Source organism: Anomaloglossus baeobatrachus, unplaced genomic scaffold, assembly GCF_048569485.1.
Source record: "Anomaloglossus baeobatrachus isolate aAnoBae1 unplaced genomic scaffold, aAnoBae1.hap1 Scaffold_2608, whole genome shotgun sequence".
NCBI lineage: Eukaryota > Metazoa > Chordata > Amphibia > Anura > Aromobatidae > Anomaloglossus > Anomaloglossus baeobatrachus.
In genome coordinates this window covers 20,321-45,444 of record NW_027442152.1, presented here as the reverse complement: position 1 = coordinate 45,444, position 25,124 = coordinate 20,321, and the positions used below count along the sequence as shown (strand labels likewise).

Sequence of the window (25,124 nt, the reverse complement as noted above, 5' to 3'; positions counted from 1 at the left end):
TGGCCCGGGGGCACAGAAGAGTGGTCGCCAGGGTAGGTACACCCGAGTACCACTGGGACCAGAGCACGCACGGGGCACAGGGCCCTAGGTCAGATGTCAGCTACACGCAGCCTGGCAAATACCTGCACAGTGAAGGGACCTACACGGACCTCACTGACCCACAGATCCGGGGGCATCAGCAGTAAATAGCGGATCAGGGTTCAGGACTACAGACCAGCCCTACAGGGTCCACACTGCCCGCCATACGGAGAAGGAGACTGTCTAAAGACAATCAGGCCCCAAATTGCTCCACGCTATGGGGACCCAACCACAATGAGAGTACCGGGGACAAAGCAACCGAGTCATCAACTGGCACTAGAACTACAGGGACTTGAACCAGCCGTCCAAGGGCCCAACTGTGAGTAAAGACTGTTAACTACAACCCACGGTGTGGCCTCCCTTCTTTGGCTAAAGTCTCCACCACACATCCCCCGGGGGTTCCGCCCTACCTGCGGAGGGCCTACCACCACAGCTGCCATTACCACCAGCCCTAGGGACAGCCAACTCAGCAGCGGTGGTTCCACAATCTTAACCAGCACCCGCAGGTGGCGTCACATCAATGACTTTAATCTCCCCTGTTAATACTCCCTATTAAAAAGCACCCAGGGCACGGGACCGGGCAACGGCCAGCATTCACCCGTGACACAGCATCCCCGTAAATATACAGCCCTGGACCAAGTACCCCATAGGCCTGGTCGACACAGAGTTACACTGACATATGACTCGCACCAGTGCAAGGTGAGAAAATCTGGCATTGCACTCGACCGCATGTAAGAAAATGCTGCAGCTCAGATCTGCAAGTTTTTCCTCAGCCCTAAATGGACTGAGGAAAAAATGGCTGCATGCTTTGACTGTCTGCGAGTCTCGGATCACTCGCACCCATACAAATCTATGGGTGTGAGTGAAACATCAGACCGCACTCGGATGACATCAGTGCGATATACGCGCAGGCTGTCAATGGAGGAGATGGAGAGATTAATCCCTCCCTTTCCTCTGCAGCGGTGATCTGATCGCAAGGTTGGTTCACAGTATAATGACCCTTGGACCACTCTCACAGTAGAGCCTGACCCCGAGGGTCATTAGCAGATCGCATCCCATGCACTTGCATCACATGCAATACGTTAATGTGACTCCAGACTAAGGCGGGCTTTGCACGTTGCAACATCGCAAGTCGATGCTGTGATGTCGCACGCGATAGTCCCCGCCCCTGTCGCAGGTACGATATCTTGTGATAGCTGGCGTAGCGATAATTATCGCTACGCCAGCTTCACATGCACTCACCTGCCCTGCAACCGTCGCTCTGGCCGGCGACCCGCCTCCTTCCTAAAGGGGGACAGGTCGTGCGGCGTCACAGCGACGTCACACGGCAGGCGGCCAATGGCAGCGGTGGGGCGGAGATGAGCAGGATGTAAACATCCCGCCCACCTCCTTCCTTCCGTATAGCCGCTGGCGGCAGATAGGAGATGTTCCTCGTTCCTGCGGCTTCACACACAGCGATGTGTGCTGCCGCAGGAACGAGGAACTACATCGTACCTGTCGCGGCACCGGAATTATGGAAATGTCGGAGCCTGCACCGATGATACGATAACGACGCTTTTGCGCTCGTTCATCGTATCATCTAGGATTTACACACTACGACATCGCAAGTGACGCCGGATGTGCGTCACTTTCGATTTGACCCCACCGACATCGCACCTGCGATGTCGTAGTGTGCAAAGCCGCCCTTAGTCTTAAAGTGTCCTGTTCAGGGAACTGATGGGCAGGGTTCCCTCTTCAGCTCTAGATGCAGTGTTAAGAAAGCAGCAAATGAGATGGTTGTTTAACCCCTTCACGACTGAGGATGTACCGGTATGTCCTAAATCATGAAGGGGTGATCACCGCCGGCAATCTCTGCACATGTCTGCTGATTTGAACAGCAGACATGTGCGGCTAACAGGCACGTGTGGATCCAAGATCCTCCCGTGCCTATTAACCCCTTAGATCACACTGTCAAAATGTGACAGCGCAATATATATGACTGCGCTGGGGAGCCGATGGTTGCTCATTAGATGACTACTGTCGCTATCATGACGTATTTCCTGCCAGAGCCGACAGAGAGCCGGCTCTAACAGGAACGCTGCATTTCTGCTGTTCAGAGCTGTGCAACTCCGATCAACAGAAATTAATCAGCAATCAGACTGCTGATGAGTAAGTCGCAAAAAAATCTGACTGGTTGTGACTTTTTGCTTGTCACGATACTTCATTGGTTGCAATGCACAGTGCTGAGATGTAGCAGTGCTATACATAGATCTTTGGCCCCACGATCTGCATCATGGCCAAATCTTAAGCCCACTTTACACACAGCGACATCGCTAGCGATGTCGCTGGTGAAAGCACCCACCCCCGTAGGTTGTGCGTCATGGGCAAATCGCTGCCCGTGGCGCACAACATTGCTAACACTCGTCACACATACTTACCTGCCTAGCGACATCGCTGTGACCGGTGAACCGCCTCCTTTCAAAGGGGGCGGTTCGTTCGGCGTCACAGCGGCGTCACTAAGCGGCTGCCCAATAGAAGCGGAGGGGCTGAGATGAGCGGGGCGAACATCCCGCCCACCTCCTTCCTTCCTCATTGCGGGCGGCCGCAGGTAAGGAGATGTTCCTCGTTCCTGCGGTGTCACTAATAGCGATGTGTGCTGCCGCAGGAACGAGGAACAACCTGCGTCCTGCAACAGCAACGATATTTGGAATTTGAACGACGTTTCAACGATCAACGATTAGGTAAGTAATTTTGATCGTTAACGGTCGTTCGTAGCTGTCACACGCTACGACGTCGCTAACGAGGCCGGATGTGCGTCACGAATTCCGTGACCCAAACGACATCTTGTTAGCGATGTCGCAGCGTGTAAAGCGGCCTTTACTGAGCTCTGCTACATCTGACAAACGTAAGGCCCCGTTACACGGGACGATATATCGGGCGATCTCATGAGCGACGTGACACGCCCAGATCGCATTTACGATTTGCCGAGATCGCACATAGGTCGTTTATTTGCAGTCACACGTAACGATCTCAAAAACGACGCATCAGCGATCAACGATAAATTGTTTGACCCAGGCGGTCGTTTGAAGGGTGTCAAACGGAGCAATATGTCGACTGCATCCCCAAAAGCAAACAATCTTTTAAAAATGAACGACGTGTCAACGATCCACGATTTTCATCCTATTTGTGATCGTTCAGAGTCGCTCGTAGGTGTCACACGCAACGACGTCGCGAACGATGCCGGATGTGTGTTACGGAATCCGTGACCCCAACCACATATCGCCCGATATATCGTAGCGTGTGACGCCGCCTTTAGTGTGACTGCGTTAAGCCAAACTTTCTTTTCTACATCTGACTATTATAACTCTGCTACTTCACTCCGACAATTCTGCTACATCTAACCAGCACCGAGATAATATACAGTATCTTATTAAGTTTAACTACAACTGTCACAATGAGTGCTACTGTGCTAAACACACACAGCTCTGCTACATCAGACAAGCACAGCCCTGACTATTCCTGGTATTTTCAGTATATTCTGGTGATTTTTTAGTGGATATATGGATTCCAGATTTTGCTGTTGCACCCGGCCCAGTCCCTTGCGCAGGACTACAAAGCACAGCAGGACCACAAACGTATGGAGCCGCACACTACATCCTATATGATGATCATTGGATCACTAACTTCCACATCCTATATCCCATCTTATTTCCCAAAAATTGCAGATTTCTTGATTTTTTTTTTTTCCCGGGATGATGCGCTGGCACAGGAGACATGCCTTTCACAATGTCGCCCGCTCAATCATCCTGATTATGCATCCGGTGGCACTTTGTCTGATGGAAATCCTTTAACTTCCCCCGCTATTTATGACTTTTTGAAAGGCCAGCCGCAATTGATGGATACGATCGCACGCGGTGCGTCTGAAGGCAAAAGTTACTGTAGTGAATGATTACTGGTCCTTTACAGTTATCCGCGGTTTTATGAGCTCATTGCTCGGCCTCATTTACAATTTACTCTAATTCATTACATCATAAATGACATCGATTTCCAGCCGCGTCCATTGAGCGCGGCATGAAGCATTCTGGGTAATGGGACCTTATTTTCAGTTTCGGGTAGAAATCTAAATATCAATTTTCAAAAAAAAAGTTTCCGGAACATGAATGTGACTATTTTTTACTTGACTGTGAGAGAGCAGAATATTACGGTACAAACTTAGCTACAACAAACAGCATTATGTGAACTGATCGCGTAATGGGCAGTTTCATTGTCTGACAGGTAAGCAAGTGTGGGCACTGAGATGGGATGGCCCCATAACATGCCCCTCCCCTGCAGATAACTAGGGGAGGGCACTGAGACGGGATGGCTTCATAACATGCCCTTCCCCTGCAGATATGTGGGGTGAGCACTGAGGTGGGATGGCCTCATAACATGCCCCTCCCCTGCAGATAAGCAGGGGTGGACACTGAGTTGGGATGGCCTCATAACATGCCCTTCCCCTGCAGATAAGCAGGGGTGGACACTGAGTTGGGATGGCCTCATAACATGCCCTTCCCCTGCAGATAAGTGGGGTGGGCACTGAGGTGGGATGGCCTAATAACATGCCCTTCCCCTGCAGATAAGTGGGGTGGACACTGAGGTGGGATGGCCTAATAACATGCCCTTCCCCTGCAGATAAGTGGGGTGGGCACTGAGATGGGATGGCCTCATAACATGCACTTCCCCTGCCCTTGACAAACTATAAGGCTGTATAACACTCCTGCAACACTACTAGTCTTTATGTGTGCATTGACAGATAAGCAGGGGTGTTCACTATGGAGGGAGGACCAATAACATGCCCCTCCTCATATTCACACTGTCGCTAGTATAGCATTCCTGCTTTCCTAAAGCAGTCTAATTCATATAATACATGTGCTGCAAGGCTTGTTTACTACAGAGATAAAACCCAATAATTTGCCTCTCTCCATCTTCAAAATCTCTAAAGGCTAAATCCCAATGTCCTGCATGATCAGGAGGCTGCACAGCTCCAGGTAATAGGGCTCAAACTTGAATGGTGAGGATCTGTCAAGATATGTCCTCATCAATTCCTTCTATTAGTTGTAATCTAAATACAGATATCATGAAAAAGCTACATCATATACTAGCAGGATATTGGTAGATAAGCAGGGGCGTGTCCTTGGAGGGAGGGATTTATACTATGCCCTTCCCCTTCATATCCATTCTCTGCTGTCTGAACTAGAAATGAGTGAATTGGGCAAAATTCGAATTTGCCAATTTGTGCAGGTTTTCCAAACCTGTGCGCTTGTCTCGGCTGTGCATCAAAATACAAAGGACCGTATGCGGCTTTTTTATTATTTAAATAAATAAGTTTATAAACCGTTGTGCATTCCTCCCCAATTTTGATACCCAGTCTTGATAAAGCCTAACAGCTGGGGGCTGGTATTCTCAGATTGGCGAGACCTATGGTGATTGGGCCACCACCAGCCTAAAAATTGCAGCCTCTAGCTGCCCAGATTGTCACATCAATTAGATGCAACAATCTCAGCACTTTACCCAGCTCATCCTGATTGCCCTGGTGTGATAGCAATCATGGTAATATTAGGGTTTAATGACAGCTCACAGCTGCTTTTAAGCCCTAGATTAGTAATGGGACGCATCTATGAGACACCCCCATTACTAATCTGTAAGTGAAAAGAAATAAATACAAACACTGAGAAAATCCTTTGTTTGAAATAAAATACAAAAAACACCCTCTTTCTTCAATGTATTAACTCAAGACATCTAATTCCTGCATAATCCACACAAGGTTCCATGATGATTCCGGCTCTGCTACATACTGAAGTCACAGTGCGTGAGTACAGAACATCACCGCCCACAGTGGCTTTAGGCAGAGACTGAGCCTCATCAATCAGCGGTGACGTCACTCAGTTTATCTGCGGTCACAGCTGGAGTTTCCCATGGTATCCCACCTGTGACTGCAGGTTAACTAACCTCATGTGACCTCATTGAACTCAGTGACCTCACCTCAGGTGAACTGAGTTCACAGACCTGCATTCCCTGGCAAATCTGCATCTTCTGGCAAAAAACACATCAAAACACAGTGCAGTTTTGATGCAGTAATTATGCAATTTTTAACCAGGAGATGCAGATTTGTTGCAGGAATATGGTGTATAAATTTCAGCACCAAATCAGCATCTCTTGGCAAAAAAAACGGTTTTGACTCCGTTTTGGTGCAGTTTTCTGCCAGTAGATACAAATTTGGTGCAGAAAACTGGTGCAGAAATTTCAGCACCAAATTTGCATTTTGTGGCAGAAAACTGCCCCGAAATGGCGTCAAAACCAATTTGTGTAGTTTTTTTTGCCAAGAGATGCAGATTTGGTGCTGAAATTTATACGTCATAGGAGACGTGCGGCGAGTCCATGCATTGCCATCCGAGATCGGACCTATGATCTTGAATGTCTGAAAGAGCCTTAAAGGGGTATTCCCATCTCCAATATGCTATCCCAATACGTAGTATTTTTTGTAGAGAAATGGGGGTCTCAGTTGTAAGACTCTCAGTAATTGGTAGGTTATTACTTTTCCTGTGGATGACCATTTTAAACCCCTCTGCTCTGTCATACTTTTAATTCCTCTCCTTTTTAATGATCTCTTCTCTGTAAATGGAATCACTCTTGCTTACATGCAAACACTGAAAGCTGGGAACTTGCTTCAAAAGTCTAGAAATCGCTCTTTGAGCTAAACCCCTGCGCAGCACAAGTCTCTCTCCTGACCTCGTAGTTTGCTACAATTATTATTATTATTTATTATTATAGAGCCATTTATTCCATCGCGCTTTACATGTGAAAGAGGGGGGGCGTACATAGACAAGTACAATAATCATGAACAATACAAGGCACAGACTGGTACAAGAGGAGAGAGGACCCTGCCCGTGAGAGCTCACAGTCTACAGGGGGAGAGAGGACCCTGCCCGCGAGAGCTCACAGTCTACAGGGGGAGAGAGGACCCTGCCCGCGAGAGCTCACAGTCTACAGGAGGAGAGAGGACCCTGCCCGGGAGGGCTCACAGTCTACAGGAGGAGAGAGGACCCTGCTCACGAGGGCTCACAGTCCACAGGAGGAGAGAGGACCTTGCCCACGAGTGCTCACAGTCTACAGGAGGAGAGAGGACCCTGCTCATGAGGGCTCACAGTCTACAGGAGGAGAGAGGACCCTGCTCACGAGGGCTCACAGTCTACAGGAGGAGAGAGGACCCTGCCCGCAAGGGCTCACAGTCTACAAGGGATGGGTGAGGGTACTGTAGGTGAAGGTAGAGCGGGTCGTGCAGTGGTATAGTGGGGTAAGGGGGATGGGTGAAGATACATTAGGTGAGGGCAGAGCTGGTCAGGCAGCGGTATGGTAGGGTGAGGTGGATGGGTGAGTATACAGTAGGTGAGGGTAGAGCTCGTTGGACAGCAGTATAGTGGGGTGAGGGGGATGGCTGAGGATACAATAGGTGAGGGTAGAGCTGGTTGGTCAGCGGTATAGTGGACTGAAGGTTACTGCAAGTTATAGGCTTGTCTAAATAGATGGGTCTTCAGGTTCCTTTTCACGGTTTCCACAGTAGGCGAGAGTCTGATATATTGGTGTAAAGCATTCCAGAATATGGGGGAGGCACGGGATAAATCTTGTATGTGATTGTGGGAAGAGGAGATAAGGGGGCAAGAGATAAGGAGATCTTGTGAGGATCGGAGGTTGCATGCAGGTAAGTACTGGGAGACTAGGTCACAGATTTATGGAGGAGACAGGTTGTGGATGGCTTTGTATGTCATGGTTAGGGTTTTGAACTGGAATCTTTGGGCAATGGGAAGCCAGTGAAGAGATTGGCAGAGAGGAGAGGCCGGGGAATAGCGAGGGGAGAGGTGGATTAGTCAGGCCGCGGAGTTTAGGATAGAATGAAGGGTTGCAAAAGTATTAGAAGAGAGGCCACAGAGCAGGAGGTTGCAATAGTCCAGGCGGGAGATAGTAAGGAAATGCACTAGTGTTTTTGCAGATTCTTGGTCAAGGAATGTACGGATCCTGGAAATATTTTGATTTGGAGTCGGCAGGAGGTGGAAAGGCTTGGATATGTGGATACAATGTATTAATGCATCAGTTTGAAGTCCAGATGATACAATTATAGACAAATTTTGGGCTTCAGGGAGAACGAGGGCTGTAGAATTGTTCAAGGATCGATTGGGTCAATGTCTGATTCTGCTGTTGTCATTTTCTGCACATTGGTGTATTAACCTGGGTGACTGTGTGCGGGAGATGTGTGCCAAGAAAGACGCTCATCCCTGCACTGAAGCGTCGAAGGAGGAACATTAGGAGCCCTTAAATAGAGCATGTAATGTCTGTGCCAGGCATCGGAAACCACGGGGTGTAGTATAGCTGTAGCCTCATAACGCCTCCCCCTGGGTGATCTGTAGGTACGTCTGGCTCTGAATGTCACATTCTTGGCACCACCTGGGTAGTGATGACATTAAGGAGCTGTGCAGGAAGCACGGATAAGTCGGTCATTTTTGCAAACCTGTCATGTGTAAAGGAAACCAATATAGGCATTATCACCCATGGCATTACTGGGGCAGCATTAGGAATCTCCGAAAAATAAGTCTTCCAAAAGCTACAAGTGCTGCTCCCAGCATTCCTACCATACACGATCCTGTAAACGGCCGTATCTGTGCTGATAGAATAGCTTTACATTATATTACACGGCTTTTTATTCTTTTCTAGAGTCATCTAGGGGAACCTCGGCTGATGCATAGTGTATTTCTTGTTGCCTTTATATTGCAAACGTATACTGCAGCGCTGTACACAAATTAGTTTATAGGGAGGTAGCAGGAATTTTACCTTGTGACCCTGGATCATGCCATGCCATTAAATATTCTCTTGCAGATACAATAGTTCTTCAGGAGGCCACAGCACCGTCTACGTGAAGCCGGACGGGATCCATATTGCGGTGCAGCCGGTAGGAGGGTCGGCTGGAGCGCCACTTCCTGTACAGCCAAAAGTCATCTTCTTGGATAAAAAGGTGCGGTTCTTCACCATAATTCAGTCTGTTGTCCTAATCCTATACATAATACCATGGCCAAGACAAAGAGGTGAGGTGTTCCCCACTAGCAGGTAGCTCCCATGTCAACGATAGACCCCTGACCACTGAACTCAAAACAAGGAAATGCGATCACAATTTTTAAGATGTACAAGGAGGTCAAAGAGGTCTGACCACAGGAGGGTGCGGAAACCTCGCCGTCAATAGTAGCAATGCTGCATCATGTTCTGGGGAAGAGGGACTTGCCTGCTGAATTAGATTCAGGGGGCTTTCTGAAAATATTTTCCCCCGAGTATCATACCTTAAGGGAGATGGGGAATACTTCAGAAAAAGTAATAGACGTATTGAAGGTGAGAGTAGTCACCAAATATTCACTTATATGGGGGACCCCGAATCTCCCTGAACTGGACAAATTATGTGAGTTTGAGTTATGGCAGCTGAAGGGGATCAAGAAGGTACAGTAACTGTTTTAATAGGGGCGGGTTAAGACTTTTGAAATGCTCAGGAGAAAATTTGATATCCTGAACAACAGGTTCTTCCAATACCTTCAAGTTAGGCATGCTTGTGAGGTACAGTCGGTATCTGTGAGTTTGTCACCGGTGAACCAGACGCCGCTATTGGATATCTCGGTGGCGGCTGGGGAGACTAAGGGTGTGATCTCCTGGTACTATATGTATTTCCAAGATGCCAAATTTAAGGTGGTGACCTGCGGTCTTACACATAGGTGGCAGAGACGTAGGGAATATTTCTGGGGAGAAGTGGGAAGAGATACTACAAAATATTCCGCTATTGTCTGTAAGTGAGTCACAGAGGCTGTCACAACTATTTTTAGGACATAGGGTATACAGAACACCGACATTCTTATTCAAAATAGACGCTAGCCCCGACTCGTGCTGCTGGAAATGTGGAGCCCCGGATGCTGATTTGATTCATCTCATGTCGAACTGTCCACGTTTGAGAAGATACTGGACGGAAGTGCTTGACCGCATGATTGTCGTACGGACCGTGGACCTTTGACATGTATTCTTAGATACACTGTGGAACTCCCTATCCAGAAGAGCCATAAGATTGCCATCGCGCGTATACTATATCAGGCACGGAAGGTCATAGGACTGTGCAGGAAAAATAGTAAGGTCTCTGGAACTAAAGAGTTAAGGGTGCTTTACACAAGACGACGGATCGTGCGATGCATTGTCGGGGTCACGGTTTTCGTGACGCATATCCGGCATCTTACATGACGTCGTCTCGTGTGAAACCTCTGAGCGACGCAGTATCGCTCACAAATCGTGAGTCGTGTACTCGTCGCTCAGTTTCATAATATCGTTTACTTTTACTTGTGCCGGTTGTTCATCATTCCCGTGGCAGCACATGTCGCTCCGTGTGACACCACGGGAACGATGAACTCTGCTTACCTGCGTCCCACGGCTCCCGCCGGCTATGCAGAAGGAAGGAAGTGGGCGGGATGTTATATCCCGCTCATCTCCGCCCCTCCGCTTCTATTGGCCGGTGGCTGTGTGACGTCGCTGTGACGCCGAACATCCCTCCCCATTCAGGAAGTGGATGTTCGCCGCCCACAGCGAGGTCGCTCAGCAGGTAAGTACGTGTGACGGGGGTTTCACAACTTTGTGCGACACAGGCAGCGATTTGCCCGTGACGCACAAATGACGGGGGTGGGTACTATCGATTGCGAAATTGCACAATCGGTCGTCCCGTGTAAAGCAGGCTTTAGTTGACAAGATAAACCATACCCTCGAAGATTGAGAAATATGTCTATCAGAAGAGACGGGCGTACAAGAAATGTGAGGATCTTTGGGCCCTGTGGCTTGATACTCCAAATTTGGCTTCGGTGACGCTGACTTGGGCTAGAGCCCTGATGGCAAACCTGTTTTAGCTTTGCCGTCTGGGAATGGGTCAAAGTGCCAGGTCAGATTGCAGGTGTTTCAGTCAGTTTCGTCAGTAGTTACTGTTTGGTTGCTGCTCTATGCCTACCTGAATTTTTGAATGTAAATGTACAGATGAATATACTGTATGCTGAGTCGAATGAGGGATTTTGTTTGGAGGGGGGAAGGGGTAATGGGGGTTGGTTCGCATACTTGCATGTATGGCTAATTTTTCTTTTGTCAAGCTAAAATGTTAATAAAACTATCTGATTTAAAAAAAGTTTGACCACCATATATGCCATTTATATTACATATGTCACAAATATATGTGGGAAATTCAGGTCCTGCCCCATATTTTACACTCAGCTGTGGGCCTGAGTAATCTGAGACAGCCTGGTTGCTAGGGACAAGCTGCCTGACAACCGCACTGAAAAGACTGGTTGTTAGATACACCAATGAGCAAAAGGGTAATGATGTTTTGAACATTTGACTTTCCGGCTCAGCCTCCTCTACAGCTTTGAGCGTGAGACGACCTTCATCTTATAGACAATCATCTTGGCTATCTCATACGTTAATGTGACTTGCAGCTATTTAGCACATAATTAGTTATGCAGATTCTTCTCATGTCATTGCATTGTTACGGTTTTGCTCCTAACAATCTAAATTTTAATTTTTATTATTTTGTTATAAATAATTTGGCTTTCAGCACTGCCTGAATTCTTCTTGACTCTCACTCAGAGCTCAAAATCTGCCCCAGGTCTCTTCTACATATTCCCAGTGTTGGTGTATACTGGTCGGTCACTTGGGGATGTACACATCTTTTCTTCAACCCTACCCACGAGTGTTGGATTGGGTTGAGGGACTTTGGGGACAATCCAGCTCCTCTACATCATTGTCATTGAAACATTTCTTTGACAATCTCGCCATATGCTTCAGGTCATTGCCGTGCTGGAAGACTATGTCGTCCTTTTCGTATCCATAGTACTCGAGTGTACAGAGTAATTTGTCATGTAGGACACTCACATGTAGCTCAGCATTGAGACCATCATCTATTCTGGTCAAGTATTCAATGCCTTTAGCTGTGAACCAACCCCCATATCATCAGACTTCCACCACCCTGACAGTTCCTTCCATTTCTCGATCCGTTATCCCCTTTCCCCTTGTTTACTGCAGAGCCATTTCCCCCATCAGAGCTGTCTATTGACTTCCATCTCATCGCTCCAAATTAACCGTTTCCAATCTTCTACTGTCCACTTTTTGTACTTTTATCGCAAACTCGAGTCGATGCTTATGACGATATCAAAGTCAAGGCTTCTTCACCTTTTTTCAGGCCACCATTCCAGACTTGTGTAACCTGCATTGCATGGTGCCTTCATGGACATCTGTGATCTCACTATTACGGTTCAGAAGAGCCACCTCCACTGTTGTTTGTCACCCCAGAACTGATACACCTTGTGATGAGCCGACTTGGTGACTCCAATACTTTGCCTAGACATTCAACTGGTTCTGAATGGATAGAAGGACTTCATTTTATATTCTTCCAACTGTCATGGCCTCACATGATGTAGTTTGGCAATTTTCTTGGCCAAGAGACCGCTATCAATGAGCTCGATGATGTGGTTTTTCTTTTTTTGGGAAATCTTCTTCATGGCTGCTCCTCGATTTGAACCAGTGACCTTTCTCTTGGGAATCAACCTAATAACATACTGAGCTATTAGGAAATGTGAGAACAGGTTGTAGTTTGTAGTATACAGAAAGAAAAAGATTTTTACACCACCAGAAGTAAAACAGTAACAAAGCAGTTGCATGACAAGAATCTGCATAACTAATCATATGATCATATGCTAAATAGCTGCATGTTATATTTATGTATGAATTAGCCAAGATGATTGTCTATAAAATGAAAGTAGTCTCATTTTTGAAGCTGCAGTGGATAGTGAGATATGGAGCCTGAAAGTCAAAAGATCAAAACATTGTTACCCTTTTGCTCTTCAGTGTAGTTCGTCCCCAGCAACCAGATTGTCAGACGTCTCTCAGCTCCTCAGTTCCGACTCAGTTCAGTTTTTTTGTAAATAATACAAGTATATTTCAGGAAGGTCTTCATCACATCTTAAGCATGTAGGACGTGTCCAATGTCGTATTAATTCTGTTCTATGTTTCAACAGGGAAATCAAATTGTGAATTTAGGACATTTCTCCAATCCCTGGAAAGTATCCGTCTACCTCAAGGACGCTTCAGGTGCACCACTTAAAGGTAATAAATGTGGACTGTATGGCCATATGGGATTATTACTATCATATTGTTTGATTGGTATGTCTAAAATAGTGATGAATGGCCAACAGGTTCCCAAATTACACTAACATCTACATGGCTATAATTCAAGTGGATTTGAGGTTCCTTGGGTCAAATAGAGAGGTTGTCTTCTCTCAGACCATCATTAGCATGGAGCTGCCCAAAAAATAGCCATGGTGTAATGATGGCCATGCTGCTTTCTTCCTCTCTTTGCGTTGAGTGTGATGTCAATGAGTCACTAAGTCATGTCTGGTTAAAACAGAGTACACTGCCTAACTACCACAGTGTTTTTCAATGAGGTTGTCAGGCAGCACGTCTATAGCACAAGATGGAATTACTTCTGGTGTCAGAGAATGAGAAGGGTCAAAGGACCTTCACAGGGGTTCCCCAAAAGTGTTTTCAGTGGACGTTGATGAGATCAAACATAATATGATGTGATTGAGACACAATATGATCAGAATCTGGGTTATGACAGAAGAGCTTTATAACCCATTTCAACACCAAGGCCCGATTGTGATATCTTTTCTCTTGTCAATGACGTTGTCAAGTAGGAAGTCCCTAGCAACCTGTCTATGTCAACTCCATTTATCAGCTCAAGGCAGAATTTCCCCTAAACTGAGAGCAAGGAGAATGTCTAACTGCAATGCTATCTAACCGTTACTGCTTTAATGTACTTCGGAGGTATACATGAGTATATTCTCATAGAAGGCTCTAACATATTGTTCAATAGGGTTGGGGGCCACATTGTTATGAGGTGGCAGGACATAACAGAGGACCAGGGTGCTAAACTGGTCCTAAGGCTAAGGGGGCCCTAGCTATCCCAGAGATACGTCTGAAGGTGACAATGTCTGGGCCACCTTCCTACCCCTGCTCCTGACCAGCCCTGATCTAGTACACCCTCCCTCCCTAACAGGAGCGTGTAAACACCAACAGTGATAGATGAAAAGGGAAAACCAAAACTTTATCACACAGTAATTAGACAACAAGTGATGAGGAGGAAAATTAAGGGATTGAGGAAATAGCCAGATGACTGGAAGTAAACCACAGCACACCAAGCAAAACGTAGTAAATCACCATCATTACACACAGAGTGATCTAATCCTATATATTATATAGTCATTACACACAGAGGGATCTATTCCTATATATTATATAGAGTCATTACACACAGAGCAATCTATTTCTATATATTATATAGAGTCATTACACACAGAGGGATCTATTCCTATATATTATATAGAGTCATTACACACATAGGTATCCATTCCTATTTATTATGTAGAGTCATTACACACAGAGAGATCTATTCCTATATATTATATAGAGTCATTACACACAGAGGGATCTATTCCTATATATTATATAGAGTCATTACACACAGAGGGATCTATTCCTATATATTATATAGAGTCATTACACACAGAGTGATCTATTCCTATATATTATATAGAGTCATTACTCACATAGGTATCCATCCCTATTTATTATGTAGAGTCATTACACACAGAGGGATCTATTCCTATATATTATATATAGTCATTACACACAGAGCGATCTATTTCTATATATTATATAGAGTCATTACACACAGAGGGATCTATTCCTATATATTATATAGAGTCATTACACACAGAGCGATCTATTCTTATATATTATATAGAGTCATTACGCACAGAGGGATCTATTTCTATATATTATATAGAGTCATTACACACAGAGGGATCTATTCCTATACCTTATATAGTTATTACACACAGAGGGATCTATTCCTATATATTATATAGTCATTACACACGGAGTGATCTATTCCTATATATTATATAGAGTCATTACACACAGAGCGATCTATTTCTATATATTATATAGAGTCATTACACACAGAGGGATCTATTCCTATATATTATATAGAGTCATTACACACATAGGTATCCATTCCTATTTATTATGTAGAGTCATTACACACAGAGGGATCTATTCCTATATATTATATAGAGTCATTACACACAGAGGGATCTATTCCTATATATTATATAGAGTCATATTCTAAAATGCCTGCAGGCAAATGGCAGCGCTTAACCCTGAAAAAAACCTGCTGTATTCTTGCAGCTTGGTTCTATTGGCAAAGACACCCCTTTACTTAGCCAGGTTTTAATAAGTTATATAAGGGATTTTATAAAAAAAATCCACAAAGAACCAGCGCTAAATGGGTTTTTTTATATATATATTAAAGAAAATATTGCTATCCTTGTTCCAAGGCAAGGTGTTTAATAGTACACAATACACTAAAAAATTTTTAAAACCACATATACCAAAAAAACACAAATTGAATAAATCAGAATTGAAAATAAAAAATAATAAAAATAAAAATAATAATATGACACAGATAAATCAAAATCCACACAAAGGGTTTTGGTATAAACCCGTTTCCTCAGAGGTGATCCAAAATTCACAATAATTAATATCTCACTCAGCTATCGTAATGCCCCGGCCGGTGGCATATACTTGATTTAGTAAAATATTGTGACTGATAGCATATAGGTGTACCACACCACCTCTGACTAATTTGCAAGCCTATTTTGCACACATCAAGCTTTGCACAATCTGTTGTAAAAATCAAAAGCCCTCAATCCACAATGTGAGATCAGTGGGATTTGCCAGCAGATTTTGGTCTGCAGTAATATAGACATAATTCCCCCGTTAGATAAACTGAAGTCGTTGTCAATGCAGGATTAACTTGTTAAATTTTCCAAGCACCTACTTGGAAGCATGTGGTCGTGAACAATACAGGTTGTGGAGGAGATGTCAGGTTACCACAACCCCCTTAGTTAGAGTCTCTAGACCACTTTACGGTGCCACAACTAAGCGGCTCCGTATTGTCCCAGTTACCCAGCAGCTAGGTACAGCCGCTGGAAGCACCGATTATTTGCTGCAATTAGAATGTATGATCAGCGGTTTTACTCAACCTCTCCAGCGGGCAGTCCGATCTGTGTCCAGTGTGAGCTGAATGTGTCCACACACCGAAGGAGTTTACTTGGCAAGCTGTCACTACACAGGTAAAGCAGACAGTGCAAGATTCCAATCCAGTCCACTTCCAATGTGAACAATGAGTAGCCATAGAGGGCACCACTGGAGGATGGTCGTAGGCAAAAATAACAGCGGTAACTTCTCAACCTTTTCAGCAGACAGTCCGGACCGTGTCCTTTAGAGGCTGACTAGTGCCGTACAAGGGAGAGGTTGTTTGACAGAGTATCACCACACAGGTGGAGTAGGCAAAGCAGAGTCTCAATCCGACGCGCGTTTCGGGGGCGTGCACCGGCCCCCTTCTCCAAGGATGACTGGGCTATTGCCTAGAGCGCTATTTATGCGCATATTAAGTTACTTGCAATTTACATAAAAGTAAATAGTATTTCAGTTCACATTTTAATCACTGTATATATCAATTTATAAAAAAGTTATTCATAATACCCATAAACCGGAGTACAATGCAACATAGTATAATATAATATAACAACTTGTGCAAAGGTTTTTCTGGGCAATCCAGTATATAGCCCTACTTTTACCATCATATACTGGACAAAATATATATATGTGTACACTATTTTTCAGCAGTTCTATTTTAGATTTTTAAAATTTTGAAAAAAAAAAAAAAAAAAAAAAATTTTTTTATTAATATTATAAGAGAACATCATAAATGGTATAAATTTGCTATAATAAGTCTCTTATATTCAAAAACACTCTTAGACCAGTTAAGCGCTGCCATTTGCCTGCAGGCATTTTAGAATATATCTTATTAACCCCTTGTGGCTAGCTGCTAACCCACAACACGTGCTATCCTTGTCCAGGCTTTGTTATATATACTCCCGCGTAGGTCAAAATGGGGGATTTGTGGGAAAACCGCAAAGATAGGATTTTTAAAGTGCAAAGGTTTTTTGGCTATGCGGAAAAGCCACAATTAAACACTGTTAATGGTCCGGATATATCTATAATTAAAAAGAAACTTAGGGAATTAGAACAATTACTTTTAAAAGAGATGAGAGATTTATGGGAAGTAGCTACTCTTGAAAGGTATCTGGAAGCCGATATTATACCTAAAGGATTACTGGTTAGTAAAGCCCTATCAGGAGATATAGGAGATCGCCAAACCCTTTTAGAATGGGATGAACTTTTTAAAGATTTTTCTAGACAGGCAGTCCAATTCATTATTGATAAAAGAAAAAAACAACTCATACTAAATAAAAGTCGAATTCTTCAACTATTTGATGAAATAAAACCCCATAAAAATAATTACGAAATATCCAATCTGTCTAAAAATATATTAAAACGGATACAAAATAAAGAAAAAGAAATTATTGAGAAAAAAGAAAGAAAATATGGGAGAGACTTGGGCTTATCCGCTTTGTCGGGTAGGAGAAGTTCCACCATGCCCCAGACTTATTTGGATAAATCAAGTAGATATGATGGAAGGGATCCATTAGAACTTAACCAATTTGAAATCATAGATCAAATTGAATGCACCCCTGATGCAGGATCCATGGAAGAGGAAGAAGTTTTTTCCGTATATGAAACTTCCATGGAACAACTAACCCAAAATTTGTTATTAGATTCTGCCAGTACACCGAATTTGGCAAACACCCCCCAAACAAACACTGGTTTGCATGAACAAGCAATAGGTGGTAGAAGTTCAAACGATACTCCCATTTTGGAAGTACCTATAGACCCTGGGAGTAGTATGAATGAACCCTCCACGTCTTTAAGAGGCAGGTCTGTTTTGCCAGAAACTAACAATAATAATACGCCTGTCAACTCAAGAATTAAACCTACACAATCTCGACCCCAGAGACTTAATAGGAGATATGTCAGTATTAATCCTGGACGCCCCAAATCAACACGGAATACTACCACCCTGGATTTTTTCAGGGTAGGAAAAAGGAATACAAAAGAGGGTGTAGGGGAGGGAAACGCACCAAAAAGAAAATAAATAGTCAACTAGAAGAGAATCAACAATCACAAAAAATCTTTAATCTCAGTCATCATCAATTAACTATTAATGAAACTTCTTTATTACAAAAAGGGCTAAAATTTGCACCCTCTGTGGGCCTTAACAGGTTCCAAGCTTTCATTGGGGTGAAACAATTCATGAGAAAACTGGCCCTAAAAAAACATTTTTTGAAAAACCCTGTGGTTAAAAATATGACGAACCCGACGGACTCGAGTAATGTAACTAATCAAACTACTGACCTTAAATGTCAGTCTAACTTTCACCCAATAAATGAATATTCGGACTCCTTTTTCACTTTTCAAAAATGTGTAGTGAACGACATTAGACGGTTGAAAAACCCGACGCAATGTGGAAATCGGAAGAACAACTTAACAATGGGGGAAATAATAGCAATAAAAAACTTGCAAAAAAATGGGAATATAATAATACGCCCGGCAGATAAGGGAGGGGGCATAGTCGTGATGGACATAGGTGACTATGAGAAAGAATCAGCTCGCCTATTAGGAGATAGGGCAACGTATGCTATGTTGTCCTCTGACCCTACAAATACCTATATAGAGGAACTTAATTCCCTAGTCAGGAGAGGTCTTGACAAGGGAATTTTAAACAAAAATGAAGCATCTTACATTAGGAACCAGACCCCCAGACTAGCTGTCTTCTACCATGTACCTAAAATTCACAAGACAATGCAAAACCCCCCAGGACGCCCTATTATATCGGGTATTGGCTGTTTGACAGCCAACCTATCAAGGTATATAGATATTCATCTTCAAAAATGCGTTCCACTATTACCTGCTTTTTTGAAAGATAGCACTCAAGTGTTGCAGCTCTTACAAGAAGTAAAATGGGAGCAAAATTATATTTTACAGTCCATTGATGTTACCTCACTGTATACCTCTATTGAGCATCTAAAGGGCTGTGAAGCCTCAAAATATTTTCTAACCAAGTCCGGATTATTTCCCCAAATGCAGATTGACTACTTGGAGGAATGTATTTTGTTTATATTAAATCACAATTATTTTCGATATGGGGTCCAATACTTTTTGCAAAAGTGGGGGACAGCCATGGGGACCAGGTTCGCCCCAAGCTACGCCAACCTCTATATGTGGAGGTGGGAGGAAGACACCATATACCCTGGGGGCGTGCTTCGGGAGAACCTGGTCCTCTGGCGTCGCTTCATTGATGATGTTCTTTTTATTTGGTCAGGTGACGGTCAGTCACTTCATGAGTTCTTGGCAGGTCTAAACGTAAATGAATATCACCTTAAGTTCACCCATACAGTGAGTGCCACAATGATTAATTTTCTTGATCTAAATATTTTCATTGAAAATGGTCAGATTTTAACTAAAACCTACCATAAACCTACCGATACAAATAGCTATATATCATTGAGGAGTTGCCATCTTCCAAGTTGGCTCCTAAATGTTCCAAAAAGCCAATATATCAGAGCATACAGAAACTGTAGTAAACAAGAAGATTTTGAGATGGAAGCGGGTGCACTAACAAAGAAATTTGTCCAGAAAGGATATAGGGGGGAGTTTCTGAAGGATGCGTATGCACAGACGAAATTGATAGAAAGAAAAAATTTACTTCAAAGTAAACAAGTCGCACCCATCTCTCCTAAATCCAATGATTTTGATATCCCCATAATTCTCCAATACACTGCACAAGTAAGAATTTTTAAAAACATTGTCAAAAAGTATTGGAACCTCTTGAAAGAGGATAAAATAATAGGGGAATTTTTGCCCACTAATCCAAAATTTATATATAGAAAGGCCAACAACATTGGCAATTTAGTGGCACCCACTATACGTAATTTTACAGTACCCAAAAAAACAGGATTATTCGACTTGAAAGGCTATTTTCCATGCAAAAGTTGTATAGTGTGTAAAAACACAAAGAATATCACACGAAAATCCTTTGTACATGGACAGTCAGAAATTATAATTAAAGAATTCATCACATGTCAATCAAAGGGAGTTGTATATTGCATTCAATGTCCTTGTCAGAAAAAATACATTGGGAGAACTATTAGACCCCTATGGAAAAGGGTGGGTGAACACATTCGAAATGTTAAAAATAAATGTACTAAACACCCCCTATCCAGACATTATGCGTTAAAACATGGAGGGTTTTTTAAGGGATCCGAAGTATGGGGTGTGCAAAAAATAACAAAGGACTGGAGGGGTGGCGATTTTATTAAAAAAATGTCACGAGCAGAGAGCCAATGGATTTTTGAATTGAATACTTTGAAACCATATGGACTCAATAATGACATTGAACTGTTTGCTTTTAATTAATTTATAGTTTTATATATATAAATAGGCAGAAGAACAAAAGATACTGGTATTAATACAAAAAAAAAAAAAAAAAAAAAAAAAAAGGAAGGAAGAAAAAAAGGAAAAAAAAAAAAAAAAAAGTATATGACCATATATGGATGTAATGGATATGGATAAATATGTATATGTGTAACACACCTCAAAATTAGTGTCTTACTGGTCTAAGAGTGTTTTTGAATATAAGAGACTTATTATAGCAAATTTATACCATTTATGATGTTCTCTTATAATATTAATAAAAAAATGTTTTGTTTTTTTTTTTTTTTTTTTTTTTTTCAAAATTTTAAAATTTTAAAAATCTAAAATAGAACTGCTGAAAAATAGTGTACACATATATATATTTTGTCCAGTATATGATGGTAAAAGTAGGGCTATATACTGGATTGCCCAGAAAAACCTTTGCACAAGTTGTTATATTATATTATACTATGTTGCATTGTACTCCGGTTTATGGGTATTATGAATAACTTTTTTATAAATTGATATATACAGTGATTAAAATGTGAACTGAAATACTATTTACTTTTATGTAAATTGCAAGTAACTTAATATGCGCATAAATAGCGCTCTAGGCAATAGCCCAGTCATCCTTGAGGAAGGGGGCCGGTGCACGCCCCCGAAACGCGCGTCGGATTGAGACTCTGCTTTGCCTACTCCACCTGTGTGGTGATACTCTGTCAAACAACCTCTCCCTTGTACGGCACTAGTCAGCCTCTAAAGGACACGGTCCGGACTGTCTGCTGAAAAGGTTGAGAAGTTACCGCTGTTATTTTTGCCTACGACCATCCTCCAGTGGTGCCCTCTACGGCTACTCATTGTTCACATTGGAAGTGGACTGGATTGGAATCTTGCACTGTCTGCTTTACCTGTGTAGTGACAGCTTGCCAAGTAAACTCCTTCGGTGTGTGGACACATTCAGCTCACACTGGACACAGATCGGACTGCCCGCTGGAGAGGTTGAGTAAAACCGCTGATCATACATTCTAATTGCAGCAAATAATCGGTGCTTCCAGCGGCTGTACCTAGCTGCTGGGTAACTGGGACAATACGGAGCCGCTTAGTTGTGGCACCGTAAAGTGGTCTAGAGACTCTAACTAAGGGGGTTGTGGTAACCTGACATCTCCTCCACAACCTGTATTGTTCACGACCACATGCTTCCAAGTAGGTGCTTGGAAAATTTAACAAGTTAATCCTGCATTGACAACGACTTCAGTTTATCTAACGGGGGAATTAAGTCTATATTACTGCAGACCAAAATCTGCTGGCAAATCCCACTGATCTCACATTGTGGATTGAGGGCTTTTGATTTTTACAACAGATTGTGCAAAGCTTGATGTGTGCAAAATAGGCTTGCAAATTAGTCAGAGGTGGTGTGGTACACCTATATGCTATCAGTCACAATATTTTACTAAATCAAGTATATGCCACCGGCCGGGGCATTACGATAGCTGAGTGAGATATTAATTATTGTGAATTTTGGATCACCTCTGAGGAAACGGGTTTATACCAAAACCCTTTGTGTGGATTTTGATTTATCTGTGTCATATTATTATTTTTATTTTTATTTTTATTATTTTTTATTTTCAATTCTGATTTATTCAATTTGTGTTTTTTTGGTATATGTGGTTTTAAAATTTTTTTAGTGTATTGTGTACTATTAAACACCTTGCCTTGGAACAAGGATAGCAATATTTTCTTTAATAAATATATATATATATATATATAAAAAAACCCATTTAGCGCTGGTTCTTTGTGGATTTTTTGTATAAAATCCCTTATATAACTTATTATATAGAGTCATTACACACAGAGGTATCCATCCCTATTTATTATGTAGAGTCATTACACACAGAGGGATCTATTCCTATATATTATATAGAGTCATTACACACAGAGCGATCTATTTCTATATATTATATAGAGTCATTACACACAGAGGGATCTATTCCTATATATTATATAGAGTCATTACACACAGAGCGATCTATTCTTATATATTATATAGAGTCATTATGCACAGATGCATCTATTTCTATATATTATATAGAGTCATTACACACAGAGGGATCTATTCCTATACCTTATATAGTTATTACACACAGAGGGATCTATTCCTATATATTATATAGTCATTACACACGGAGTGATCTATTCCTATATATTATATAAAGTCATTACACACAGAGGTATCTATTCCTATATATTAAATAGAGTCATTACGCACAGAGGTATCTATTCCTATATATTATATAAAGTCATTACACACAGAGGTATCTATTCCTATATATTTTATAGAGTCATTACGCACAGAGGGATCTATTCCTATATATTATATAGAGTCATTACACACATAGGTATCTATTCCTATATATTATATAAAGTCATTACACACAGAGGGATCTATTTCTATATATCATATAGAGTCATTACACACAGAGGGATCTATTCCTATACATTATATAGTTATTACACACAGAGGGATCTATTCCTATATATTATATAAAGTCATTACACACAGAGGTATCTATTCCTATATATTTTATAGAGTCATTACACACAGAGGGATCTATTCCTATATATTATATAAAGTCATTACACACAGAGGGATCTATTCCTATATATTATATAGAGTCATTACACACAGAGGGATCTATATCAAGTGTTTATTTCTGTTAATGTTGATGATTATGGCTTACAGCCAATGAAAACCCAAAAGTTATTATGTCAGAAAATTAGAATAATTACCACAAAATACCTACAAAGGCTTCCTAAGCGGTTAAAATGGTCCCTTTGTCTGGTTCAGTAGGCTACACAATCATGGGAAAGACTGCTGACTAAACAGATTACCAGAAGGCAGTCATTTACACATTCCACAAGGAGGGTAAACCACAAAAGGTCATTACTAAAGACACTGGCTGTTCACAGAGTGCTCTATCCAAGCATATTAATGGAAAGTTGAGTGGAAGGAAAATGTGTAGTAGAAAAAGGTGCACAAGCAACCGGGATAACCGCAGCCTTGATAGGATTGTTTAGAAAAGGCCATTAAAGCATTAAAATATATGTCTGCTTGGTGTATGAGGGGTTCAATACTAGACTGGTGGAAGGAACCTAGTCCATGGCATCGGGGTGTCGCAGAATACTTGCCTAGCTGGGAAAATGCCAAGACACTAGTTTTTTTTTTTGGAAAAAGTCAGAATAAAGGGAAGATGTATGAAATATTCGTACGGTGAAGAATATTTTTAATTTAGGTTGACCTCCATCATCGCTCCTTGGATTGAGACCGGACTCACAATCAGTTCTTTCCTGTTCTTATACAATTTCCAACATTAGACGAGTCCCATATAAGACTCCCCATATGTCTACCTGTCGTCTCCGTTCTTTACCACTCGCAGCAATTACACCGGGATAATTAGTTAAGTATTCGAGGATGAACCGGTGGAAAAAAAAAAATGCTAAATTTATCTTCTCTACAGAAATGTTCCCCAAGGGAAGCTTCTGGGAGCCTCTGTTTACTTTCACTACCTGAGAAAATAAAATACGTAAAAGACAGAGATATATTTTTCCAGCCGGAGCGAGTACGTAGACGACGTAAAATCAAAATCGGGCTCTTCGCGTACATACATCAAGAATATAGCGAGCGCAATATTCCTCATATCCGCGGTGCCATGCGCAGCTGTTGGCGTTCCTCACTTTGCATGAATTTTATGGAGACGAGCTCGCGTCTTATGACAAAAGCTTTAGGAACAGCGAGTGGTATTTAAGGACAATTAGTTAACGCGTAAACTGTTCTCCAGAACAGAAGCCAAGAGACTTGACGAAGCGGAGTGAAGCCTTAAATTGACTCTTGCTTTTATCTTAACTACAATCCTGCATCAAAAAGTCTTCATTAAGACTCTCGCATAGATATAAAACCCCGAGATTTAGGAGCATGTGTTTTGGAAATCTGAAATGGTCTTTTGGGAAGAGCAGAACGTTCCTCCGGGGCTCATAAGCTCTGAATGACAATTTACTATGTATTTGAAAGCAACAGTCTGATCCATAAAGCGCTCGCTATGGGTTGTTAAACGCCCGAGGGGCGGGGGGCTGACTGTACATAATGGCTGTTGGCGCGCTGCTTGCAAAAATGATGCCACCGTTATGGGCTGCTTGTCCTGAAAACAAAAAAGTAAGTTCAGGGAAAAAAAAAATATATCAGTTTGTGGCAAATGGGTCTAAAAAAATTAGGTATTTTCAATTATTTATGAAAAACTGATAATTTATTTAAAGGGTTTGTCCACTGATTGTTGGAAAGATCCATTAATGATGATAATAGATGTTAGGTTTTTTGGAATTTTTAAGAAAATATTAGCTTTCTCTGTAGTGTGAACGAAAAAATTTGCAGGACCCTGGACCATCACCCATTTTATTTTTCCGTGGCCTCTTGACATGAGGCATGCAAACTGCTGACTTCCTGATGGCATCATTGCAGCACAACACACCAATGATGTCACGCCAAA

General features: G+C 42.4%; 1 protein-coding gene across 1 annotated transcript in view; it reads left to right on the top strand.

Moving 5' to 3' along the window:
• Positions 1-13,251, top strand: part of LOC142263630 (fibrocystin-like) — a gene marked incomplete at its 3' end in the record, with an annotated part of 31,043 nt that extends 17,792 nt beyond the window's left edge. The window contains exons 3-4 of the mRNA XM_075332239.1: positions 8,965-9,100; positions 13,164-13,251. Coding sequence (XP_075188354.1) covers positions 8,965-9,100; positions 13,164-13,251 — 224 coding nt within the window. The remainder of the gene's footprint in view (positions 1-8,964; positions 9,101-13,163) is intronic.
• Positions 13,252-25,124: the final 11,873 nt, after the last annotated feature.